General features: G+C 37.6%; 1 protein-coding gene across 1 annotated transcript in view; it reads right to left on the reverse strand.

The window, feature by feature from the left end:
• Positions 1-2,514: 2,514 nt before the first annotated feature.
• Positions 2,515-25,769, reverse strand: part of PRMT3 (protein arginine methyltransferase 3) — a gene marked incomplete at its 5' end in the record, with an annotated part of 28,085 nt that continues 4,830 nt past the window's right edge. The window contains 5 exons of the mRNA XM_009995864.1: positions 2,515-2,624; positions 11,012-11,099; positions 11,273-11,323; positions 22,140-22,226; positions 25,359-25,546. Coding sequence (XP_009994166.1) covers positions 2,515-2,624; positions 11,012-11,099; positions 11,273-11,323; positions 22,140-22,226; positions 25,359-25,546 — 524 coding nt within the window. The remainder of the gene's footprint in view (positions 2,625-11,011; positions 11,100-11,272; positions 11,324-22,139; positions 22,227-25,358; positions 25,547-25,769) is intronic.

Consider the following 25,769-nt stretch of genomic DNA (forward strand, 5'->3'; position numbering starts at 1 on the left):
TCTTTGAAATTCCAGTGCCTTTATCAATTGATCCTCCTCAAGCTTTAAGCTCATTAAGGTATTTTTCAGGACATTTTCATTCTGGTTAAACGCTAACAAATCCTCTCTTCTTGATGCAGTTTGTTGTTTTGTTCTTTATAGAAGCTACTGCTTCCCTTTTTCTGTTATGTATTTTCAACCATGTTTTATGTCACACAAACTCTGCATAAGCCTTTGGATTATTTTTCTTCCTTTCTTCCCTTCTATGTGAACATTTATACAAACAAATAATCTTCATTTCTACAAAATCTGCACAAGTACTGAAAAAATAAACTTGGAAGAGACCTCAACAAGACCATCTACTCCAACACCAAATGTCAAAGTATTAATCTCCCTGAAAGCACCTGAAGCTCCCACAGTCAATTATGTCCCAGATGATCAAAATCAGATGTGGATTATTTCAACTTCTGGTTTCCATAGGACTGAGAACACTGTTTAGTCTGTCAGTTTTCTGTATTTCTAGGTGCCTTTCAGCACAGGACAAAAATTAGCAATCCATCCCCTAGCCTGCAGACTGACTGTCTGATCCTCTGTCACAAACTCCATTTATCAGCCCAATGCCAACTGCTGGCATCATCTGCAAGGTCAGCTTCTATACAGAGCTGAATAGTCTTTACTTTCAGATAACCAGACCCAAGCATTTTAACAATAATCTATGTATTTTCCAAAAGAGTACACATCTCCAAGCTTGAAAAATGATAGATCAGACTTACATATCAACTGTATCACTGTAGAGTGTTCATACTTGTCAGATACTACTGTGAAATACAACTTGCACCTTTGGTTTTTTTTTTGTGTGCAATTGTCTCATTTGTTATTAACTTTTCATCATAAAGTCTATCCTTAAAACAAAATACTGAAAATATGCAGACTTTATAAACTATGTGCACTCCCACTGGCCTAAAACAGAGTGATCTGAAAATTAGTGTGAAGGGTGAATTCATACCTATCATTAGGTGAACAGAATAGCCACATGGGTGGTGAAGCCCTCATTAAAATGAGTTAACCAGACTAGATGCTCAGCACCTAAACCCCTCTTAAGCTGCATGTGTGAGCTGAGCTCTTGAACATCTAGATATTGATCAGGAGGGCTTAATGGTGATTGAATAAGCTTTCACACAGGAAAGAATCCCCATCCCCTGCCACCAGGGAGATTACAAGGGAGCAAGCCACACACTTCCACAGAAGAGGATAAAAGCAGTGCAAGATGAAATACAAACCCTCAAGCCTGTTTTTGCAGCAGCACTGTAGCAACTGCAACGTCCTGTTCAACATCCACATCACTCTATGAAATCAAGTGCTGCATTGGAGAACTGTAGCTTTTGGAACAAAAACTTCCACTTTTCTGCCAAACTGGCATTACCACTGGTAACACTCTCTAGTTACAGGCAAAAGAGGTAGCATTTCACCTCATTATACAATATACACTTACCCCAACTTTGTTGAGCAGATTCCAATTAAAAAAATCTCTTCCTTGCCTTAGTCCTTTAAAAAAGGTCCTAACATATTTAACAGCAGTTCAGAGATGAGTAGCAAAACACTGTCACCTTTCCTTCTTGAAACTATTCTTGAAACCATTTTCAACACACATATGTGTACAATACAAGTACACAAACTGCATGGTGTTACACTTAGTTCCAACCCCACTACAGCTGAAAATGTTGAAACATCACAACACACAAACCTTGATTGTTCAGTCTGGTTTTGCAAGCAGCTAAACCTAACCCACTGTTCCAGCAACTGCTGCTATTTGTTCATAGTATTTTTCCTAAAGCTGCTAAAATGCACATTTCCATGCACCTATGATGCAATTAGCTAGTAGAGAAATTAAGGTAACCACAAATACATGAGTCATCACTGGATAGATAAAAAGAATTTCCAATTACACAGAAAAGAAGGAAACAGGCAACTACATTATATAACTTACTCGGTTCATTTATTTTGATAAATGTAACCAAAAGGTGATACAAAATTTTAGTTACAGAAGTGTAATAAAAATAAAGTCTTGGTTGTTGCAATCCTGCAATTGGAATTCCAAGCTTGTTCCAATTGGGACTTTCCAGCTCCTACTGAGGGGCACTGGCCCATGATTTAGCTGTTTCTTCCCTAAAAAAAATTAAAATGGCACAAGGATTTTTCCAACTGAAGACAAAACGCTATTTAGAGATCTTATTTTTTATTCCTCACAGCAAGAGTTTCCTCTGATTTTTCTCACCTAGCAAACCTCATGTAACTCCAAACCATCTTTCTTTCCTTTCCCACATCATGTGAAAAACAGCAGAACCTGATTTTGTCATCAGTCTTCACGTCCCAGTGTTAAAGCATCCAAACACTCTCTCAATTCTAGGTCAACTCTTCCCATGGTGTGTGCATAGATGTACAAAAATACCAGTTTACCATTTGTAGATACTTAGAAACAGTTATCAACAGTTAAATCTAACGTTTACACTTCCCAAAGTTACATGCACAGAGTCTTCACTGAAGGCTGTAGGTCTGCTGAGTGTCCCTCACTGACAAGGTTATGAAGAGGGACCGTGGATCCTTCCTGTTTTTGCGGACTGAGACCTTCCCTCTCAGGGCCTCTCCTGCAAAAATAAAAAGGAAATTACTATGATTCCATTACTGAATCTCGCACAGTAAAGATGCATTACACACATTTATGTTGCGTGAGAAGCCGTTCCAAATTAATCAGAACTAAAGAAATCTACAGAGGTTTTCTTTGTATTTTCAAAGCTCTAAGCAATGATCTTGACAAGGAATGTGAAGTCAAAGCGACTGCAGTTCAGCCCAGCGAGTTGTTGAGTCAGTTCTGATGCTTTTCTTCTCAAATGACCCACCCAAGGAGCAGAGATGCCAATTGTTTCACTGGTGATTGACAAAAAATCCCTGTATTCCTTGGATACATGGTACGTGGTTAAGCTGGATATGCTGGATCCCTGCCTAGCAGTGCCAAGCACAGGTAAGTCTCAGTTGGAGAGGTACTACGTGCCATTGTGTTATTCCTGCACACCTCACCCCCCATCATCCCAGTAAACAATAATATTGTTCTTATGAAATATATGTTAGAAATATTCACTGTGCATTTTCCTAAAGAATGCCATGTGTGTATTGGTAAGCCTGGCTCTAGCTTGACATGGGAGCAGAATTTGTACTTCTAGACCTTTTGCAATGCCATCTAAGTTGCTTGTAAGTTTGAGCTGTAAGTGACCTTCGGAGAATCTGACTGAAGGCCACCAAACATGACATCCTGATTCTTGTAGTCCTCTAATGTGTTGTAGAAGATGAAGGTCCTCTGACTTCAGAATTAGCATCTTAATGTCTGTAAAATCTGCTTTTCTGCTATCTTAAAATAGGATCATAAATACAGGCAAAAAAAGAAGCTGAGAGCAACTTTGCCTGTACAGAAATGGACTAATTGTCCCTTTCTTTACTCCTGTATAAAGCTTCAGAATGTTGCATAGCTAGAAAGGCTTTTCACATCTTACCCATTGAGTATCTTTGCATGACAATAAAATTGACTGTCAGATCCTTACATTGGACTTACAGATCCACAAGAACAACATCTAAAAGACAATTCTGCTAAACACATAGGAGTGCATCATCTTGATCTACAGCATAAGTTCTCTGCTACTCTTCCCCGTTCATCCTCAGACCTCACACCAGCCACATCCACTGTTAATACTTTTCTATCTCACTGGATCCAAATTATTTCCCAGCTGTCCATTACTTACTGCCATTTTAAATGCCATTATTTATATTCTGTTAAAAGGGTGAAACACTCAATATTCTTATTGCAAATATGAAAACAAACAGCAGTCTGAAAACTAAGCGGCTTTCAAATTTAGTAACATTTTTACAAGTCTCCAATTTAGCACAATCCTCAGCTGCATCCAGCAGTAAACTGACACAAAATCTATGTTAAAAATAATAAATGCAGGATGTTTTGTCAGAGGCTGAAGTATAAGTATCAGAGAAAGCTTTTCAGCATGAACGACTCTTGTTCCCACAGTGTACACAAGATTTAAAAATGTATTCTTTGATAATTTTGTATTTCTTGATAATTTAACAGTTAGTTGTGTGCAGCTTTATTACCAGGACACAAAATGACTAACACTGTACAAAGATTTGCAAAGAACTGTGAGAATGGTTTTGCAGATTACCAGGTAGAAAGATAAGGTAAAGAAAACAGGGTGTTACAGCTCCTCTCCAGCTAGGAAGCTTAACCTACTTTGCACACACAGATTTTCAGAACCGATGCAAAATGAATTATTTTATCTATTTTAACATCCAATAATACAGAATGTTTTAAAAATGGTTAAGAGCCCCAGAGAACTAAAATTCCATGGTTTAAATTAAACCATCTTGCAATCTTAGGGTTTAAAACATTAATACTAAGATTACAATAAAGAAGTAAAAATCTAAAGAGAATTTAATGAATTATAGCTGACTTCATAGAACAGAAGCCTCAGATTGTTTCTAAAGGCAGTTAATGAAATGAAGCATTCCATTTTTCTCAGCTATTTCTCATGCAGTAACCACATTAAATCTGCCTTTCTAAACAGTCTTTTCTGAGGGCTGAGGCAAACAACAGCAATGCAACCAAGTAACAGAAAGGCAGTTCAGAACAATTAATCACTGTCATGTAGATAGAAAATGACTGATGTTTTTTCACCATTCTGCTGTCCTGTGAGCTGCCTGGAGGAAACTGTCTCTGGGACTCAGCTGCATCACCTTGCTCTTATCACGCTCAGTTGAATGCAAGTAAACCACACAGTGCCATTGCAGTTTGATTAGGACAACACTGAATCCATTACCAACCCCTTCCTGCATTTTTATTATCCCTTGGGGAGTCCTGAAATTTGTCCCCAAAACGAGAAAAACAGAAGAACTCAGCAGAACTGCTGCATGAGCTTGCTAGCACAGGAAAAAAAAAAATCCATCCTTGTGTCCATACTGATCCACTGCTGAACAATACACACATGATTAGATGCTCTGCAGAACACCCTCTACGTGGGCTCTGAACACTCAAAATAGTTGATTTTAGTTCTGACTTTATCACCAGTGGAACTGTGAGCAACTGCATCTTTCATTTGTTTGTGCAGTACAGTCTGTGAGCAAAGTTACCTCTCAGTGCAAGAGCCCAACCTCTAAGTGTTTAGACCAAACAAACTATATTTTTCAGTCTATAACTTGATTAATCTAAGCAGATTTGTCTGAACTCAAAGACTGCAGGCTCACTCCTGCATGCATATCCAAAATATCAACTTAAACCTCAAAACAATCCATGACAATGAACTTGTAATGTGAAGAACTAGCCTGCCTTTCAATACAACTTGGTGTCCACTCCTGCTTTATTTATGAAAAAGCTTGAAAGAGTAACTGAAGGCAGCCAGCAATCACCATCTTTCAGGTTTCCTTCTTATCTTCCCAGGGGAGAGGTTTATGAAGCTAACAGTGAGCCAAGGAAGAACATGGTACTCAAAACCTTCTTTCTCCTGACCCGCATTAAAATTTAAGAAACTTACTAAAGATCTTCAAAGAGAGCTGCTAGAAAACTGCAGTGGATTTGGCCTAAAGACACCTTAACTACCAAACTGCTGGTGAGAAATATCTTTATAAATCCCTTGCACTGCAATAACCACAGGCTTTTAGTGGCAGTCACACCTGCCTTGACAGCAAGCTTCAACACCACTCCTCACAACCAGGTTGTCCTTGCTTGAGGCTGACAATTTAAGTATGATCTAGTTTTCCATGCCATGTTAGACTAACTGGACCCACCACCTTACACAATATCAAGGTCTAGCATGCAACTGAAAGGAAACAAGTCCTGAGAGCATCACTCTGGAAGAGCTGGCTACAAATAGTTTCCATATACCATCTCTCTTCTGAAAAATCAAAGGAAAAATGAAAGAGAAATAATTTGTGGTGAGACCAAGAACATTTCTTTTCAATTCAATAGCTTCTCATTAATCCTCCCACTCATCCTAAATTGCACGTCCCTTCAGCTGTATAAAGGCTGCCACCTTCCCATTTAGCCATGGATCTCACTGAATCACCAACCCAATGAGAACCAAGGAGCAGTAACTTTTGGGATTAGTCATCTGATCTGTGACACCCTTCTTCCACCATCCAGTCGCTTTTATAAACTAAGTAGCTACTAACCAATTCCCTTCTCTTGCATCACTGTTCCCCTTCTTCTGAAACTATGTGGAGGTTCTGTCTTTTCCTTTCACGTCCTGATATATTCTCTGAAGAGCTTTTGTACCAAATTGGTATGGTTCAAATCCCCAATACAAACTATTAATTAGGCTGCTGCAAAGAAGTCTACACGGGCAGTTGAATGAGAAAAGCCAGCTCAGAAAAAATCACCACAGGGAATGGTGAAGGCCAGAAACATGGTTCTCCAAAATGTGTAACTTGCTCACCTAGAACTAGTCTTAAATCACTACTTTTTGTAGCAAAGATAAAACTGTATAGCCTTGTCCTAATCTTCCTCTGTCAGTAGTTTCTTAGAAAACTGGATTGGTGTTGCTGTATGAGCCATACCCTCTTGCAGTTGCAGAGCTTGCAAAGGTGGGCACAGAGAATAGCACAAGAGTTCATCGGAGTTTTCTTGTCTAGATACAGAACTTATCTTTCCATGAGACAAAACAGCCATGGGAAGACAATCTCTCAACTTAGTCCTTGAAATGTTTCCAAAAAGTCAGCAGGATGATTTTAAACTGCAGATTTGAAAAGATAAAGTTTAAGACATGCAAGATTTAGTCTGACCTCAAAATCCAACTTTTAACAATTACTACATTTTAAGAGCAAGCATCATTTTTGGAGGTATCACTTGTAAGTAAACAAGTGACAGTGTTCTACAGACACCACGTTGCAGCTGTAGACAGGCGAACCAGCAAAATCTCAATTAGGGACCAAATTATCCAACTGGGATACATAATATTGAAGTATTTCAGTATAAGATCAAAACATTCAGCCAGATTAATTGTGCCAGTGTTGTTTTCCTACTTTTAACAAAGCTCTCTAGGTAGACAAATTAACATTTTTCAGTTGGTAAATTTACGAACAGCTACCCAATTATGGAGACTGGGGAGCTAAAGATAATAAAGGAGTTTACAGGGCCTTAGTCTTGTGAATTCTACTTCAGTTTTGCTGTGCTAGCCTCTTTTAGCACCACAGAAAAACAAATCAAGGTTTTATTTCCAAGGCAATGCAATATCAAGAGCACAAAATGCAGACAATACACTGTTTTATTGCTAATAGAATTTGCCTGCACACAGATCTGGGTTTTACCTTAATGCACTGATACTGAAAAATTCTGTGGCCCCTTTAAAATAATTTTTGTAAGCATTTTATTTATTTAGGAAATACTTTAGACACACAAATAAGAATGATAGTCTGTGTATATTTTTTTGTTTAAGAAACTTAGCAGTAATATTTCAATTAAAGGAAGACACTCATGTTTGGACCATTAGTAAGGAAAAGATACTGCTTTGGCATCTCAATTTCAAAATAGAGATGTTTTCAAGCTATTAAAAGAATTGCTAAGTAAAGCCTTGTACTCTGTAGGGAGTCTACAATACAATACTCTTTTGCCTCAGAAAACCCAGTTTTTCTGGCAATAAAATGTAATCTGGCTTCTTTCTCCAGTTTCTTGAATTTTACTGCATGCTAAGCAGTTAAACCATATTCAACATGCTGATGTTATTTTGTTTTACTTCATTGTACATCAGCTTCAAGTCTCTCGTCACAGTCTGTGAGGATGGGAACTGACTTTTCAGTCCATGAGTAATAATAGACTTTCTTCCACTTACACATTAAACCACATAAACAGAAATTAGCCAGTAAAATTATACACCAAGCTATTTACCAAAGGTATCAAGCTGAAATTCCATGGCAAATCAGAAGTATTAATTAGGTGTAACTTTTACTGCCTTTGGACCTCAACAGCTCCCATTTAACATCAGAGAATTTGCAAACACTGCACATCTAGCACAGGCTGAGGCAGGGATGGCAAAGGAGGGAGGGTGTGATGCAAGCCCCATCCCCTGGCCTGTAAAGGCTTGATTCTGTTATCATCAGAGATCAAATCATTCAGTCTTTTTTATGGCTGGGAAAACAGATCTATTTTTACAACACAACCTGGCATCAAACTGCTGAGAAAATGAGCCAGTTCCCACTGCAGAACAAAACGATTTTAGCACAAAGCAGCCTTGTCTTGTGAAATAGCCAATAGGTTCAGATACCTGGTAAGCTCAACCTTTCACAAAGCAAATCCAAATACAGTAAATGCTTTATAACCACTTCAGGCACATCCCCAAAAGCTATAAAGCATTTGATCATTATTTCACTCAGAATTAGAAATGTGAGGGAACCATTTTTCTTAACTGGGAAAAAAACCAAACACTGCCCTGTCTGAAAGATGCTTTCAAAACAGGAAAACATTTGAAATGCATTTTATACCACCAAATTCCTCTTTCACAACCTATTAAAATACTGAAAGCAAATACAACCATGGCTACACTGATCAGATTATTGCAAGACTCAAATCGTATTGTTTCTATTTATTTTCCAATACTTTCTAGGAAAAAGGCTTGTTTTGACTCAATACATTTATTCACCAGTGGATCCTCACTGTCTCCCAGTGTCAGATTTATGTTTCTTTTTCTAATAATTCATAAAGAGGATTGATGAATATTTGTAAACACAGATGAACAGAAAAGCTGAAGCTTTCAAATGATGCAAACATGTTTAATCTAAAACTGTTACTTTTTTCTTCATTTTTCTTGCACTGAGAAAGGTCCACTTGAAGACAAAAAAATTTTCCCCAAAGATAAGTACAGAGTGGAGTTCAGTTCAAAGAAGGTTCAAAGTCAAGTGAATGTTTTTCAAAACAAAACACCTAAATTAAGCAATACTGTTATGTAAATAGAGGAAACACCTTCTGATGGGCTTATGTCATCCATGAATAACAAATATCCTACAGAAATTAAAACCGGGTTTACAAAGGAAAAGGAAATTACATCCTAGAACCTCCTCTAACACTAGAAACAGCAGGCAGAGAACCCTAGATCAAAGATAATTTTATACAAGATATAAAACCAGACAAAATGGCTGTAAGGATGGAAAAGGGGAACTTAAATAATTATGACAAGGAGACAGGCAGAAAAAGAAGCATAGCTGTAACAAGATTTGTTAAGGGAATGACTTCAGAAATACAAGGTAGTAAAGAGAGAAGGACTCATGGTGAAAGTGATCTTGAAGGTCAATGAGGTTGTGTTCACTGCTTCAAAGCACATTGTTTCTGCAGTTGTCTTCTGAAAGTCACTGCACCTCAACTAGAAGTCTGGAGCCAGACACCCCTCCCAGTAATTTCACACATTTGGTAAATGTCAAATGATCTATGTAATATTAAATAACGTGCATATTCTAACAAATGTCAATGCACTTCAAAAATTTCACTTTGCACTCTCTGACATTGAAATTTAATGAGTTGCAGCAAGGACACCTTAGAGAGCCTTGTCTAAAAGAGGACTCAACAGACAACAAGCCATGTACAAACGCACCAGTGCAAATCCCAAGAAGTGACAGGACCTAAGAATACCCAAATAAAAATTATTTAAGAATATGAAGTCAAAGCATTAAAGAGAGAAATCATTTGTCAGATAATATGGACCACAGTGCCTCTAGGAAAGAAGCTCCTGGTAAAAAGTTGTGAGGGCTGATAGCTAGAAGAGGCAACTGCAACAGTGGTTGAATTGAGCAGAGATGCTGCTTTCACCATTGCACATTTGCAGTTAGATCTGTTAAGAGAGATAAGATTCCATCTACCTCAATACTTCTTTATAGCACCTTGAATTCTCTTGACTTCAGTTTCTTCTGCAGCATCCACTCAAGTTTTTGTTTGCCTTCACCCCCTATGGCTGGCCTGTTTACAAACTTTTCAGGCTAGGGTCTCAGACTACCATGAGTTTATTAACCAAACAGCAGAAATGAGCCCCACTCTGGAGTTCCTCACTTGGTCATGCAAGTCTATAATGAAAAATGGCCCTCAAAGATGACTAATTCACCACTGGGTAAGAGTTCAGCAGAGGTGAGTAAATATCTAATGGTTAAGTGGTTATGTTTTATAAAACATAAAAAGAATAAATCAGCACAAAATATAACTACTCCCTTTCCTTTGATTATTAAAAAAAACAACATAGGAAGTCTGAAAGAAAGTGCAGTTCTATAGGAATAAGAGGGCAAGACTTAGGAATCTTGTCCTATTTCATGCATATCCTCTTGTATCACTATCCTGTGACAGTCATGCACATATTTCTGTGTCTAAAGAGCAAGGAATTCTTGCATACAAATGTATTTTGAAGACTTACCAAATACAACAAATTAAAATCACTAACAAGCATCACCTTAGTCTTCAAAACCTCAGTTCAACAACTTATCATCTGAATTTTGAGTTATTCCTAATAACAACAAGTCTTTTTACTTTTATCAAATCCAAGCAAAACATTATGATACTTTTATCAAAATTTACAGTGTATCAAAATAACTTCCTCTGTTCTTCAATGAATCAAATACATGGCTGTGAGGTCTTTGAAAATGTTTTCAATTCACAGAGCAATCCCACAGGGCCAGGTACAACACCCTTGCATGTATTCATGATTCATCTAACAAATATAATGTTATGATACACAAGTTCTCATCAGAACTACAGAATGAAGCAAAGTATAAGGCATATGCTTACTTACACATATGCAGACATCTATATGTTATTTTTGCATACATTTTGTAGAATACAGGTACTTCCAAGTGCTTTGCTTAGACAAAAAAATATAAATCTAGGTAGGTAAGATTTATTTACTAGTTCTTTTTACCACTTATGTCATGCCTATAGTATTTAAGATTTATATGTAGTGGTAACAGCAATGTAACACAACAATTGTTGCATTATAACTGTATTTAAATATACCTGCTTCTACAGGAAATGGTTTCTCCAGGAGAAAAACTGTCTGTTTCCAGTGTGTTTTGCTACACTGGGGACCAGTTGAAAACAAGACCTGCAATGGAAGAGTTCAAGAGTTTGACTAAGAACAACATTTTTGATATCACATCCCATCAATTGCCAAACACACATACACATCAAGTGTTTGCTACAGCAAAACAGACTCGCTGCCAAAAACATCCTTCTCTCTCAAAACTATTTTTAAAATGCATAACCCCAAGTACTCACCTTGTTGTGACAGTTCTTCTCAAAAAATATATCAAAATAACCAGCAATTGCCTATAAAAAAGAGGAAAATGCAAATATGATCAATTATTACCTGACACTAAGGAAACAATATATCCTTGATATATAAATTGATTTGGATTCCTACTCCATTTCAAGCCTTTAGCAGGAGCAAGCTTAGATTCATGCTTTGAAACAAGCTAGAAATCTAAGACAATAAAATCAAGCTGTTAAGACACCTTTGCTCTACTTGCAAACATTCTGCACACTCTAACTGCATTATATTATATATCAGATTTTAGTTCCAATTCCAAAATAACCCCCAGACCCTAACTGCAACTACAATTACTTAAGAGATAACAGCCTTTCAGATGTGCAAGCCTAGGATTATAGAATTTAGTCCTTGTGTTCTCTGGTTCCCAGGACCTGCACTAACCACACAGTGTGAGGGACCCCACCTGACATGTTCACCCTTTGTGTGGCTTCACCTCATTTTCCATCCAAGCTCCTTCTGAACACAGGCACCACATAACCAGGCTGGGAATAGTTTTCTTCTTCTACTACACACACAGATAAGGGAAAAGATTTGCAAATGCCTCATGCTGGCCTTTTCAGCAGTTGATGGTTTTTAATAGTAATTCTCCACAGGATTCCTTGGAACATTTATTCTGTCCCTCTGGCCATCCTACTTCTAACCTTGGAGAGCTTCTCTCTTCAGTGGCTAATTCCTCAGAGGCACTTTTCCTCCTGCTTGAAGAGGAAGGGAAATACAAAATGTCCACACACAAAACCGTGTACTGACACTATCAGTTAGTTAAATAGTCTTCTAATACTGTTCTGCTTTTTTGACTAAAAAGCCTTGTGAAAGTTCCAAAAATTCAAACAATTCAAACAAACAAACAACTTAAGTTCCTAATAGAAGACAATCAGCTCCACAGTTTTACTTCTGAAATCCTGCCTGTGCTCTTCTTTAATTGCTTTCTCTTGTCTCCTATGAAAAGGCTAAAGCAAATCAGACCACGGGCCCAAGGCTTTTCTATTGAATGTTAGCCTGAAGAAACAACCCAGAAGAGAGATTCTGAGTAACCCCAACTGAAGGAGAGGGAGATCTCTATCCCTGTGACAGCAGGAAGGGATTCTGCCCCCATTGGCTCTAGTACATCCAAACAAGATATGTACCAACTCTGTGGTGGCAAACACGGTGCATGAAAACTCACTGGAAACAACTGACTATAACCTTCTTCTGATGGCAACAATGTTTTTCTTGACTCTAAATCTAAAAAAATGATTGTTCTGGATAGTTACAGAGGAAAAGTTCTATAGCACAGCCTTTATATTGAGATAGATTGTGATGGGGGAAAAGAGTCATCAAACATGCTTACAAAATGAAGATAACAAATGGAATGGCATAGGGCTTTACAGGTGTAAAACATGGAATCTGAATGATAGCTAAGCCATTCTGGTATTTTTCCTCTCTAGTATATCCAGAGCAGATTTCACCAACACAGTGGAGAATACAAAGTGTTAAAGCAACCAAGTCTACCTTAAAGCACCTGTGTTGACTTTTCAGCTAAGGGCACTTCAGAGAAGCCAGGCAAGTTCCAGACTCTGACATGGCCACATATATTCTTTAAAAAATGAACCAAGGAGACACTGAAGAACATTTTGACAAATGAGCACCAGATGTTGGAAACAGTGAGTCTTCCATCCCTTAAGTAAAGTCCTATCACTCAATGCTGAGAATCTCATTCCCAAGTGAATTACAGCCCTGTCTCTAATATGCCTTTTTGAGTCAAGATTGAGAAGGTTTTGACAAAGTTCTATTGACCCATCAGACTACTTTTATTGATGCACAAAAGCTTTTTGGGACATCTGTCAGATCTACTAAGACATAAAAATATTTATTAATCATCAGGTCAATACTGTTGGTATACTTACAAATAAGACTAAGGATATGATTACTGGAGAATGGAAAACAAAGTTGCAGAAACAAAAGTTGTCTCCCAGAGAAAAGGAGACAAGCTACAGTTTGGACCAGAAAGCTTCAAGCAGACATACCACAGCTGAGGTGGATGTAGCCCTACAGGCTACACTGAGAAAATATCCCCAGAGTAGCATTTTTTTTTTTATTAAGTTCAGGCTGAAAAGAAACTGTCCCCTGTTTGCTGCCCCTTGGAAAGGATTCTTCCCGATGTCTCATCTAAACCTACCCTCTTTCAGCCTAAAACCACCCCCCTTTGTTCCACTGCTACATGCCCTTGTAAAAAGTCCCGTCTCAGCTTTCTTGTAGGTTCTTCAGGTACTGGAAGGTGCTGTAATGTCTCCCTGAAACCTTCTCTTCTCTAGGCTGAACAAGCTCAACTCTCTCAAATTGTCTTTGTAGCAGAGGTGCTGCAGCCCTCAGATCATCTTTGTGTCCCTCCTCCGGACTCAATCCAACAGCTCCATGTCCTTCTTGTGTTGAGAGCTCCAGAACTAGACACAGTTCTACAGGTGGATCTCACAAGAGCAGAGTGGGAGAATCACAGAATGGTTTGCACTGGAAGGGACCTTAGATTATGTAGTTCCAGCCCCACTGCATGGGCAGGGCCACCTTCCACTAGACCAGGTTGCTCCAAGCCCCATCCAATTTGCCCTTGAACACTTACAGGGGGAAGGCAGGCACAGCCTCCCTGGGCATCTGTGCCAGTGTCTCACTAACCTCACATTAAAGAATTTCTTCCTAATGTCTAACCTCTATCTCCCCTCTTTCAGTTTTAATCCATTACCTCTTGTCTTATCATTACACAAGCTGGTGAAAAGTCCCTCCTCAGTTTTCACATAGCCCCCCTTCAGATACTGGAAGGCTGCGATCAGGTCTACCCAGAGACTTTTCTCCAGGCTGAACAACCCCAAGTCTTTCAGTCTGTATTTGTTGGAGTGGTGCTCCAGCCCTCTCATCCTCTGCATGGCCCTCTAGACCTGCTCTAACAACTACATGTCTTTCCTGTGTTGAGGGCTCTAGAACTGGACACAATAGTCCAGGTGGGCCCTCATGAGAGTGGAGCAAAGAAGCAGAATCACCTCCTTTGACCTGCTGGGCATGTCTCTTTAGATGCAGCCCAAGATCCAGTTGGCTTTCTGGGCTGCATGTGCACATTGCTGGCTCATGTTCAGCTTCTCATGAATCAATACACCCAAGTCCTCTCCACCCAGCCTGCAATTACGCTTGGGGTTGCCCCGAGCGAGGTGCAGGACCTTGCACTTGGCCTTGTTAAACTTCATGTGGTTGGCATGGGCCCACCTCTCAAGCCTGTCAATGTCCCTCTGGATGGCATCCTTTCCCTCCAGCATGTTGACCACACACACAGCTTGGTGTCATCACCAAGCTTGCTGGGGGTGCACTCAATCCCACTATCCAATGCACAACACACATCTTTTATACCTAAGTACGATTCAGTGAAATAATTCTGTAAAACTGAAGTTAGAACATTTTCCTTTCATTTCACTTTGGAACACCTCCACAAATTGCAGTAGCTATAACAGTCAATCACAAACTTCTATTAAATATGCCATACTACACAAAAAGACATTTCCAATGTTTACAGCTTGAAGGAAGATGAAATCCTCCCTTTTTGTTGCACTATTGAAGGCATGCAGCTAAGCAGCAAAACGTAAGTCAGAAAATCACAAGTAGCACACTAGAAGCAATCACAGACACAAGGATATTAAAAATGGAATACAGGGCTGGCCAGATTTTTATTAAAGGTGGCATCTTTTTTACAAGAAGTTAAACTAAAGAAAAGAAACAGGCAAATAACACTCCCATAAATCCTAAATGATGCTTTACAACTAATGCCTTGGTTTCTTTCTTTCTTTCTTTCTTTTTTTTTTTTAAGCATAACGATACCAGTTATTTCTTCCTTTGCAGTTTTCCACATCTTTTTGCTCCACCTTTGACAGCTCATTTACAATTCTACCAATGACTAATTAACAAAAACTTAAGCCTTCTCTGGAAGAATCTTTCAAGTGTCAGTCTCTTGAATACATGAAAGAGAAAAACAAAAAATAATCACTTCTACACTGGTAATAAATAACTGAAACTCCAGCCTGAAAGATACTCTAGCCTCAAAGGGTGTTAAGTACTAGGAAACACTACAGAAATATTATTCTTCCTGTTCTCAAACAAATTGCCAGGAGAAAAACAGCTATGAGGACAAAAACTCTACCCCCAGAACAAGATCTCCATATTTACCCATGGGACCTAAAAGGCTTAAATAGAGAACAAGGAAATAATTAGGAATAGATGTACATTAGTAAGACTGCAAAGCATCATCCTCAACAAAGAGTTTACTAAATTAAGAACAAAATATTCCTGAAATTACAAAAGCAGCCACTAAATTCTACCTTATTTTGACAAATTCTGGTTTTGATTAAGAATTCATGTAAAGGAGCTTCAAGTCTTCATCCATCACTGAGGGTTTCTAAGGTGTTCACACAAACATAAAAAAAAAATAAATCTGTAAATTAAGCATGTCCTCCCAGTAAAATTCAATTGCCTTCAACATATTTTTCTTTCCTCCCAGATAAATTATTTTGAGCCTATTCTTTTCCCCATTCAAGCATGTAACATGTACCAAGTATGTTAAGATCACAAAAAGCTTTAACATCTATAATAGATGAATATTAGTACATATTATTTATGCCCTTCCACTCAGAGCCCTTAGCTGAAATGGGAAAAGTAGTCTAAATTTTACTTCAAATATATCTTAATACAAAGGTGGGTTTTTTTTGTAAAGAAAATGGCTGGTTGAACATGCAGCTTTTTAACAGGATGAAACAAATGAGGCTGCTTGCCTCCTTATGAGAACTCATAAAGGCAACCTTACCAATTCACTTAGGAACAGGGAAATTAAAAATTATCATCATGGCTATCACCTACAGTGAGTAATTTATCATTCTTGCTCTTCACTAGTATCATGTTCCAACAGTGAGTGGCTACAACAAATACAATTAGACAGCTGGCCACAGAAGTGGGAGATAATGTGCTTTTGATGGAGTTTATCCAAGCATGGAGATGGAATGTTTGTCACCCACGCGGCAGAGTTGCTGCATTTTTATCACAGGGAAAAGAAACCCCTTAATATTAAAGCTCAAAAATTCTGTGTTTTAAAAAGACTAAGAATCTGGATTTCGTTGCAGAGGGGGCTACCAAAAACTGAACAGATCAGGAAGACACATCCTGCTTTGTACTGTGACAGAGAAGTCTGTCCTTTAAACAGAAATCAGGCATTTAAGGTGTGTTTAACCGTGATATACAAAGTCAGATATCCAAGTTCTAGCTTAAAAATATTAGTTTTTCCCCTAAATTTAAAAGACTTCTATGCTAATACTTATTGCTGACTCCCAAATGTAAAATTGGACATTAAGAAATGAAACTGTCTTAACATTTAAGAAGACTATAAGTAGTAAGATTTTTCTGTAGTCAAAATAATTTTCTCCAGTCAACCAACTTCCTTTTTCCTCCTAAAGGTTTTAATACATCAGTCACGTTCTCTGGTTCATTATCCTTCTTTCACCCCCTTTCTCCCTCCCACTTTTTATAGACATCTCCCGCTCTTTGACAAGATCTCCTGGGAGCAATGAAGAGATACTGCCATTTTCCTCCCAGGGGATATTGTTATTCAGCTAGGAAATATCAACCTTGATGGACTCTCAGGGGAAATGCTTGCAAACAAAAAGGAAAGTTTGCCAATTGATTTCTACACTGAGGGTAATCATCATTATACTTTATCTCAAAAGCTCACACAGTGATCAACTCAGAATACAATTAATGAAATATTTTCCTAGCAACATCTACTAACTGGTATTAGCCAGATGTCTCATTAAAATAGGCAGTGACAAACCCTAACCCTTTTCCAGGAAAATGCACATTTGCAGGCTAATTAAATTTATTTTTTTGGCTATTATCTTTGTAAGACTGAAATCAAGTCAATTTGTACTAAAAGTGCTTTGACAAAATTTCATGTAATGATGCTATGCAACGATTTAATGCTTTCAAAACCTTCTATCTTTGAAAGCTAAAATAATTATAAATTAACTTAATGCTAAAAGACACTACTTTGTGGTAAACCACAGGAGGAATGAAAGAAAAAAATCAAGAGAAAGAATGTGTACTTTGAAAAAACCTTTTGACTCCTGCGTCCCCAAAATAACTTCCAAAAGACTAAGCAATACATACAAAGCCACATTTAAACTGCTTATTTTTGCTCAATCTTTCCATATTTCTCAGGTTTATTAGGGTTTTTCTCTTGAAGACTTAATTCAACTGTTTGAACATCTGGAAGAAAAACTGATTCAGAAGATTAAGCATTTTTTTAAGGATACAACTCAAAAAATGCATTACAGGATCATCTGCAATACACTCAGGATACAACCACAGAGAGACATCAGGCTCTGTTGCCAGCATGACTTTATAATACTCTGCTAGGGTTTGATTTTTGGTTGTACAAAACTATGAGAATAATTTCAAATAATGTAGGGATGGAAGGACAGACAATCAGGTATGTATGAATGAATAACTATGCTCTCAGGTTTTGGAAACTGCATAGTTCTATTTTGCAAAAGCTCATCACTAAATCTGGGCATTTATGTCCTTAACCCATTTTTCTAAAACCAGAAAACAGCCTCCTGCCTACTGAACTGCATGGTTTTCAGACAAGCTCTAGTACAATTAAGTGTCACTATCACACAACCAGATAATTAGGTAAGAAGTCAGCAAGAAGGCCTTCCAAGAGCAAAATCAGTGGTAATACCTAGAAACAAGTATATTTCAGCACTTGCATTATCAGTTTTCAGGAAAGAAAAGGTTTGTACTAAAAGGGATAAAGCAAAATGGAGAGGGGTAAAAAAACATAAATCAAAGGATGTGAAAGAGGTGGGTGGCAAGTCCCAAATGTTAGGATTAGGCTTGAGAGGCTGTTCTTGTGCCCCCTCCTGTCACAGAAAGCTCTAACTCTCTCCTATGTGAAGCTTTTCTGCAGCCTTTACAGAATCCTTCCAGAAGTGTTCACCAGAACAATTTACTACAACGGAAATAAAGTATGAAGAAATCAAGAAGAGGTCAGTTTCTCTGCTTCGACTGAAAATAGACACAGAACTTCAAACAGCACCTACTACAGGAAAAAAACACAACACAAACACCCCAAACAAAACAATAAAACCCAAACAAAACCAAAACCAAAAATACCAACCTGCCAAAAAAACACAAAAACACACACACAAAATACAAACAAAAAAGCTCGCAAAAGCAAAGCAAAACCAAAAGCAAAGCAAAACCAAAAGCAAAGCAAAACCAAAAGCAAAGCAAAACCAAAAGCAAAGCAAAACCAAAAGCAAAGCAAAACCAAAAGCAAAGCAAAACCAAAAGCAAAGCAAAACCAAAAGCAAAGCAAAACCAAAAGCAAAGCAAAACCAAAAGCAAAGCAAAACCAAAAGCAAAGCAAAACCAAAAGCAAAGCAAAACCAAAAGCAAAGCAAAACCAAAAGCAAAGCAAAACCAAAAGCAAAGCAAAACCAAAAGCAAAGCAAAACCAAAAGCAAAGCAAAACCAAAAGCAAAGCAAAACCAAAAGCAAAGCAAAACCAAAAGCAAAGCAAAACCAAAAGCAAAGCAAAACCAAAAGCAAAGCAAAACCAAAAGCAAAGCAAAACCAAAAGCAAAGCAAAACCAAAAGCAAAGCAAAACCAAAAGCAAAGCAAAACCAAAAGCAAAGCAAAACCAAAAGCAAAGCAAAACCAAAAGCAAAGCAAAACCAAAAGCAAAGCAAAACCAAAAGCAAAGCAAAACCAAAAGCAAAACCCAAAACCTAAGGAAAAACCCAAAACCTAAGGAAAAACTAAAGTCAGAGTTTAGAGGTATTTAACATCTTGCCAGAGAAATGAGAAGTGCAGCCTCTCCTGCCTTAGGGGCCCTGGAGTGTTCCAAGTAATAATCAAAGCAAACGTGGTAATGAGATGGTAAGAAGACTGCATTATTGCTCTGATTCCTTTCAGCTTTTACACCTTACTGCCCTGTTACCACAGACATGCAAACAGGTTGATGATGGGAGGAAGCAACAGGTCCCACTGTGGCTTGAACTGTCAGCTAAGTTCAGCTCTTCAACAATTAGCATCATATCGCACACTCAATTTAGAGGAGGCCAAAACTCTTTGAGTACTTGCTAAATTACTTCTCATCAGTTTTAAGCTTCTGAAAAAACAAGCTCAGCAATAGGATTCATGCATCTGCTGACACATTTCCACATAAGAATGCCTACTGTATTCTCTGCACCTACACGATGTCTTGGAAAGAAGGAGCATGGAAAACCATTCCCCATAACCCAATCACACAGTGCAAACCAGTAGCTGATCTGCAAGCTGATCCACAAAACAATTAATGTATCACTGTGCACCTAAGCTTCCCATTTGTTTGGCTTTTAGAAGCAGACCACTTCACACAGGGAGCCCTAGTTCTGTTGGTGACATTGGTTAGCAAAGTTAGCTTTGCTATTGATGGCAACACCAGGAGTAAGACAATCAAATCTGTTTTCACACTTTTACGGCATAGAAAGGACTAAGAAAAAGCTGCTTTGAAATGAACTTGAGATTATGAACTAAAAACCCCTGATATATACAAGCATATAAAGATGGATTTCAATTTTGTTGTAATTTCTTGTGTGTGTGCGTCATTTTTTTTTTAAATACAGCAAAATTATTATAAAATGTTAATATTTTAAAAATGCAAAAATCAAACCAAATACAAAAAGCTAGAACTCTGGAAATAATAAGCAGCTTTCTCTTTTTGTGCAAAAAAATCAAAAGCCAGCAGAACAACAATATACAAATGCAAACAAGAAAAACATAAAATAGTATTTTCAAAGGACAAATTGCAATCTTAAAACAACTCCTAAAAATTCTCAGTATAAATAATGGCCTTTTATTGTTCATTTACTGCAAGGTTAGGCAGCCTGATATGATGGATGAACTGTCAACCCCCAACTAAACTTCTACAATCCATCATAGAAAGAGTGGAAATTTCACTCAAAGTGTCAATAAACCTAAATGATGAAGTGCAAAATACTTTACAGAGTTCTGATCATTTTTTAAAACCTGCATTCACTGCAAAATTTCACAAACACTGCTCTTCCTCCACTTCCCCCTCTTCTCCCTGGAAGTCATAAAATGCAGGTGTACATCTTTGATTGATAAGTCAATGATAGTGTTCCACCAATGAACAGAAATGATGTTTTTGTAAAGGTCCAGTGCTAAGGAAAATTATGTTTCCAAAATAAGCTATTTCACCCTACACAATCATTAAACAATTGCCAAGATTCTGTGAAGATTAACATGATCTGTGACCACCAATCACCTATTATGCATCTATAGTGGATGTTGATTGTAAAAGAATGTTACTGCAATAATAAAATCTGTCAAAATTAGGTCAACCTGCCTTTGCTTAACACTTAGGGTTTAAAAACTCAGTGAATTACTTTAAACTAAATCATCATCAGACCTTCTCAACTGTATCTCATCTTTATCCCACTTGCCCTTCCTAACACTAACACTACAAAAAACCTTCTATTTTATTATTTTCTTCCTTATTCTAACAAGGCAAGCAAGCTGTGCAGCACAACCATGTTAAAAGGTATCCTCACATACGTACCAATCTAAATGCTTCTAAATATTCATTGGAATACCTAAGTTGTTTTGGCTTTAAACACATTCATAACATCTTCAGAAGACACTCACACCTTTACATAAGTATGTTAAATACAAGTATTCAGGTATCTTCTATGACATACTTCAAAAACGGAACACAAAACACACACTGTAAGTTGCATGGACACTTGCAGGAAAAACAGGATTTTGCTTTAATCCCAGAATCACTGATTCTGACATCTTTCACATAAGTAACATATACTGAATGACCAAGAAAAAAAGCAACAAAATAAACGTATTACTTCAGTAAATTCATATCCAACAATCTAGCTACAACTTTTAAGTGTTGCAAGGATGCCCTTGTACTGAGTTTTCATTTAATTCCGAAGTTCAGACTAAAACCTTTTTTTTCTTTTCTTTCTTTTCATATTGACTAGAGTTTGATAGACAAATACCACTGAAGTGAGGTCGCAGACTCAGATTTGTTGGGAGATTCTTCACTCAACTTAATGTAGAACAGAATAATAAGATGAATAAGCTTGTGTTTGCTGTAATTCGAACTCTCAGATGCCACAGCCTTTCTAGAACTAGTGCTCTTTTAAATAGAACTCATATGAATTTACATGAGGTAAAAATACTAACCTGCATGGAATGAATAAAACAGATGCAGTAAAAACACTGTTTATTGGATTCAGATTCTAATGCTGTATTTGTTCTCCCTCAGTCTTCACACACAAGGTTAATGAACTTCCCTGTTTGCAAAACTGTTTGTCATATGAGCTGCTAAACATTTATTACATAAGCTATAGCCCACATTTGCTGTTTCTATTTTGTTTTTCACTCTTTTTATTAAACTCAGAAGAGCTCTTTTGAGAACAGTGACTGCAGCATTCTTGAGCACAATGGCAGCAACATGTCTGAACAGAAAACTCTTATTTCAGAAACTGGAACAAAACAGAACAACCCCAATGCTAAGGCTCCTTTATCTTTTCCCCAGACTCATCTACCTGTATCATACTTTAAGACTTATTACTGGGGTTTTACATCCATCTCTCTTTTCAAAAAGGGATCATTTGACACCTCTGTACTGCAGAAATTAACATTTCAAGGCAAGGACTGATGATAAATTAAGCTTAATTAATACATTGTCTATTAGTCTAATGTGATATATGAAGAAACTAGGATTGTCTTACTGTGCACTTTGTGCTCCTTGTAATGGTCAGGGTGAAATCTGAAGAGAATTCTAAGTCAGGAGTAGATGCTGTATTACAGTTGATTTGCTGTTGAAAGGAATAATACAATTCTGTCAGTAACAGTGCTGAATTCAAATTAAGATCTTCCTTTGGATGAAGGTTGTTCAGTTGCTCCCATAAGACAACACACTAAATTAGCTCTCCAAGAACAGGAAACAAAATAAACTCACCTAATCCTATCTGCACACTGACAAAAGACCCAAACCCCCTCTTTCCCAAGTGACAAAATAAAAAGACATCTTGACTAGTAGTGGTATGGAACAAGATATAGTAGCTCATTCTGTTCAAGAAAGTTGCTCTTGATGACTGCTGCCCATTGTTGAGATTAAATAGCTTTCACAGCTTTCACAGATTGGAGAATCATAGATTGGTTTGGGTTCAAATGACCTTAATGATCATCTAGATCCAAACTTCCTGCATGGGCAGGGACACTTTCCACTAGATCAGGTTGCTCAGAGCCCCATCCAACCTGGCATTGAACACTTTCAGGGATAGGGCCTCCACAACTTCCCTGCGCAACCTGTGCCAGCATCTCACCACCCTCATAGAGAAGAACACCCTCCTCATGTCAAGGGGCAAGGCAGGAGCAAGGAGGGGCAAGGAAAAGCAGAAAAGGTCAAAGAAAGAAGGTGGCCAAAGACAGAATGTCACATGTTGTATTACTTTTTCATGTAGCCACATGGTAAACTACAGTAGGAAACTGATACGGATTAAAACTGTGGAGCTTCTTATTTGCCAGGTTAGTTCCATGTCGATCACAGAATGCTTGAGCTTGAAACGGACCTTGGAAGATCACTTAGTCCACCCCACTGCTCAAAGGAAAATCAACTAGAGCAGGTTGCTCAGGACCATGCCCAAACATGTTTTGCTTCCTGAAAAGTCACATTATAAGCTATACAAAACAAGAACTAGCTAATCTGAGCAAACACACCAAAATATCTTCTGTAATAATCATACGATAAATTGGAACATTTTTAAACTTTCCCTAAAAGTATAATCCATTTGTTATGTGAAATGGCTATTGATTAAAACAATTTGCCTATAATGCCACTGTTGCTTAACTCATTAATTTTACTGTTTTCACTGTAACTCCAGCAAACAAGCTCATGCATTGACTTCAGGTTATTTTGAAAACCAGAATTGCTACTGAGAACAAGTAAGTATAAAACCATGAAGCATATGCAAAATGCTGCCTGATGACCACATTTACTAAGCACCTACATCTGAACTGGACGGTGACTGCTCCTGACTGCCCATATTAGAAAGGGAAATCTACAATTACCAGCAAAGCATTTTGCTTCTAAAATGAGAGCAGCTTACAGACTGCATTGGGCACATTTAACTATAGTTATTAATGTTTTCCAGGTTAAGATGTTGTTTTAATTTGCTTGCCTAACGGATGCAGCTCAACTTACCAATGCAGCTGTTAACTTGTGGCGTGTTACACGTTCTTCGTTTTCTCTATAGCAAACTTGCCCCATTTGTAAGAAATATTCAACTACACTTCCACTTCTACCAGAATGTGCAAAATGTTATTAAAAAATGGCAGGTGAGAGAAGTGCCTGTGCCTCAGTCATTGCACAAGCCAACCTGTCAGATGGCAGACAATGGCAGCCACAGATGCTTGACCTCAGTACCTCTGTTTGGTGCCCATTCATTCAATAAGGGCAGAATTTATCTTCCATATAGTCACAGGACCACTAAGTTTATTTCAACAAGTGAGCTGATCACTCTGCCCTCTCCTTATGCTCAAGGAAAACAGACACACTTGTAAACTTCAAGTTGCACAGCTTATTATAGGCATATTTAGGAATTTTATTTCACTGACTCTAGAGGGAGTCTAGTCAACAAGCTCAGAGAATAAAATTTAAGACATATCTGTAATGACTTCATCACTGAAAAACACAGAATCCTGAAAAGAGAAAAAAAGAAAGTAGAGATGCACAAGAAGGCCAAAATAGTTAATTCAGGTTAAAAAAATATTTGGCTCAGCACTTGTTACATTTAAATACCTGATATGAAAAAAATTAATACTTTAAAATCTTTTATGTTATAAAAGACAAGAAAACTGTAAACAGTAACTTGCATCGGGCTATCTTAACAACAAAACCGTGCTTCACCTGCTACTGCTTTTGTGGCAGCATGACAACTGACCCCAGCAAGTAGTTTCTATGCTGGAGAAGACTGGAACTACTCTCAGTAATGGTGTCAAGTTCAGTGATGAATTATGCAAATCCATTTTCCTCTATATAAAAATAGCATAGGAATGCATTTAAATATAAATCACCTCTTTAATAAAGAGGCAATTCCCACTGGAGGGCAGTAACATTACTGCCTTAAGTGTTTTACAATAGGTAAGTAACTATATGAACAATAATTAGAATATAATTGTGACAAAAAATCTTGCTTTAAAATAGTCCCCTCAATTTGATCTGAACTGTTCAAATTGTTACTAATGACAAAGTTTGTCTAAATTTCAAACTAGTCAGTGCTGTGGAATGATATCTCGTCCTGTAGGTGCTCTCTTATATGATTCACTACCAACTTCACTGCTTATTCCCATCACAAAGCTGCCAGAAAAAAGGACAACACAGAAAAGAAGCATAAAATTAATTCAATGAGTACTACAAAAATTACTGTTGTCTTTTCAGATGCTTTCATTCTGTCGGATGAAGCTATAGGTGACAATAACTAATCCTCCACTGAAAGATCTTTCAAGCCATCCAGCTTGAATAGGTAAAGGAATAGGCAAAGAAACAGGTAAGAAAAAAGGAGAGAAATAGGTAAGAAGACCCCCTACAAATTGGTACACTGACTGATGTGAAAAGAAGTAGATGATCTGCCAGGTTTTTATTTTTGGTATAGATTAAATTTTCTTTACGCAACTTGTAACTTAGTAAAATGCAAGTAAATTTGGGTTTGGATAGAAGAAAACGCAGAAGAGAGCAACCTAAATATGGAAAGATTACTTTAAGAGCTCAAACTTGGTAACAAAGAGCCATTAATATAAATCTTACAGACTTAATGCCAAGAATGTTATTGCATTTGTATTATTTGAAGATACTCAAGCTTGTGTGTGTGTGTATTTTCTTTTCCCTCTGCCATAATAAAAAAGCCAACTTCTTAAGCAGACTACCAAAAAAGTAAGCAGTACAGTACCTTAATGACACTGGCTGTAGATATCAGTGTGTTTGGATCCAGCACCTCCACAACAGCTTCTGGAATCACAGCCTTCTTCATGCAAGACATGTCAAAGCCATATACATCTTCCCAGAAAAGTAGCTTCTCCACATGTTTGTTCATATCCCCAACAGCTACTAGACTAATGGTGCAAATGTCAGGATAAACTGTAACAATAGAAACAGTGACATTTTATATTAGACATGCATAAAGAGGACTTTTAAAAAATTTTGCTTTAAGTGATTACACTTTAAAAGAACAAAGAAAACTTTTTTCAGCTCTTGGACAGAACACTTTTTCTGTTACTTTATTTTCTGGGGTCCCATTTGTCCACACAGGAGACTAGACATTGGAACTTCATTTTCTCACACTGCTCTGCTGCCAGTATTT

The sequence above is a fragment of the Chaetura pelagica genome, unplaced genomic scaffold (assembly GCF_000747805.2).
Source record: "Chaetura pelagica isolate M959 unplaced genomic scaffold, ChaPel_1.0 scaffold164, whole genome shotgun sequence".
NCBI classification, from domain to species: domain Eukaryota; kingdom Metazoa; phylum Chordata; class Aves; order Apodiformes; family Apodidae; genus Chaetura; species Chaetura pelagica.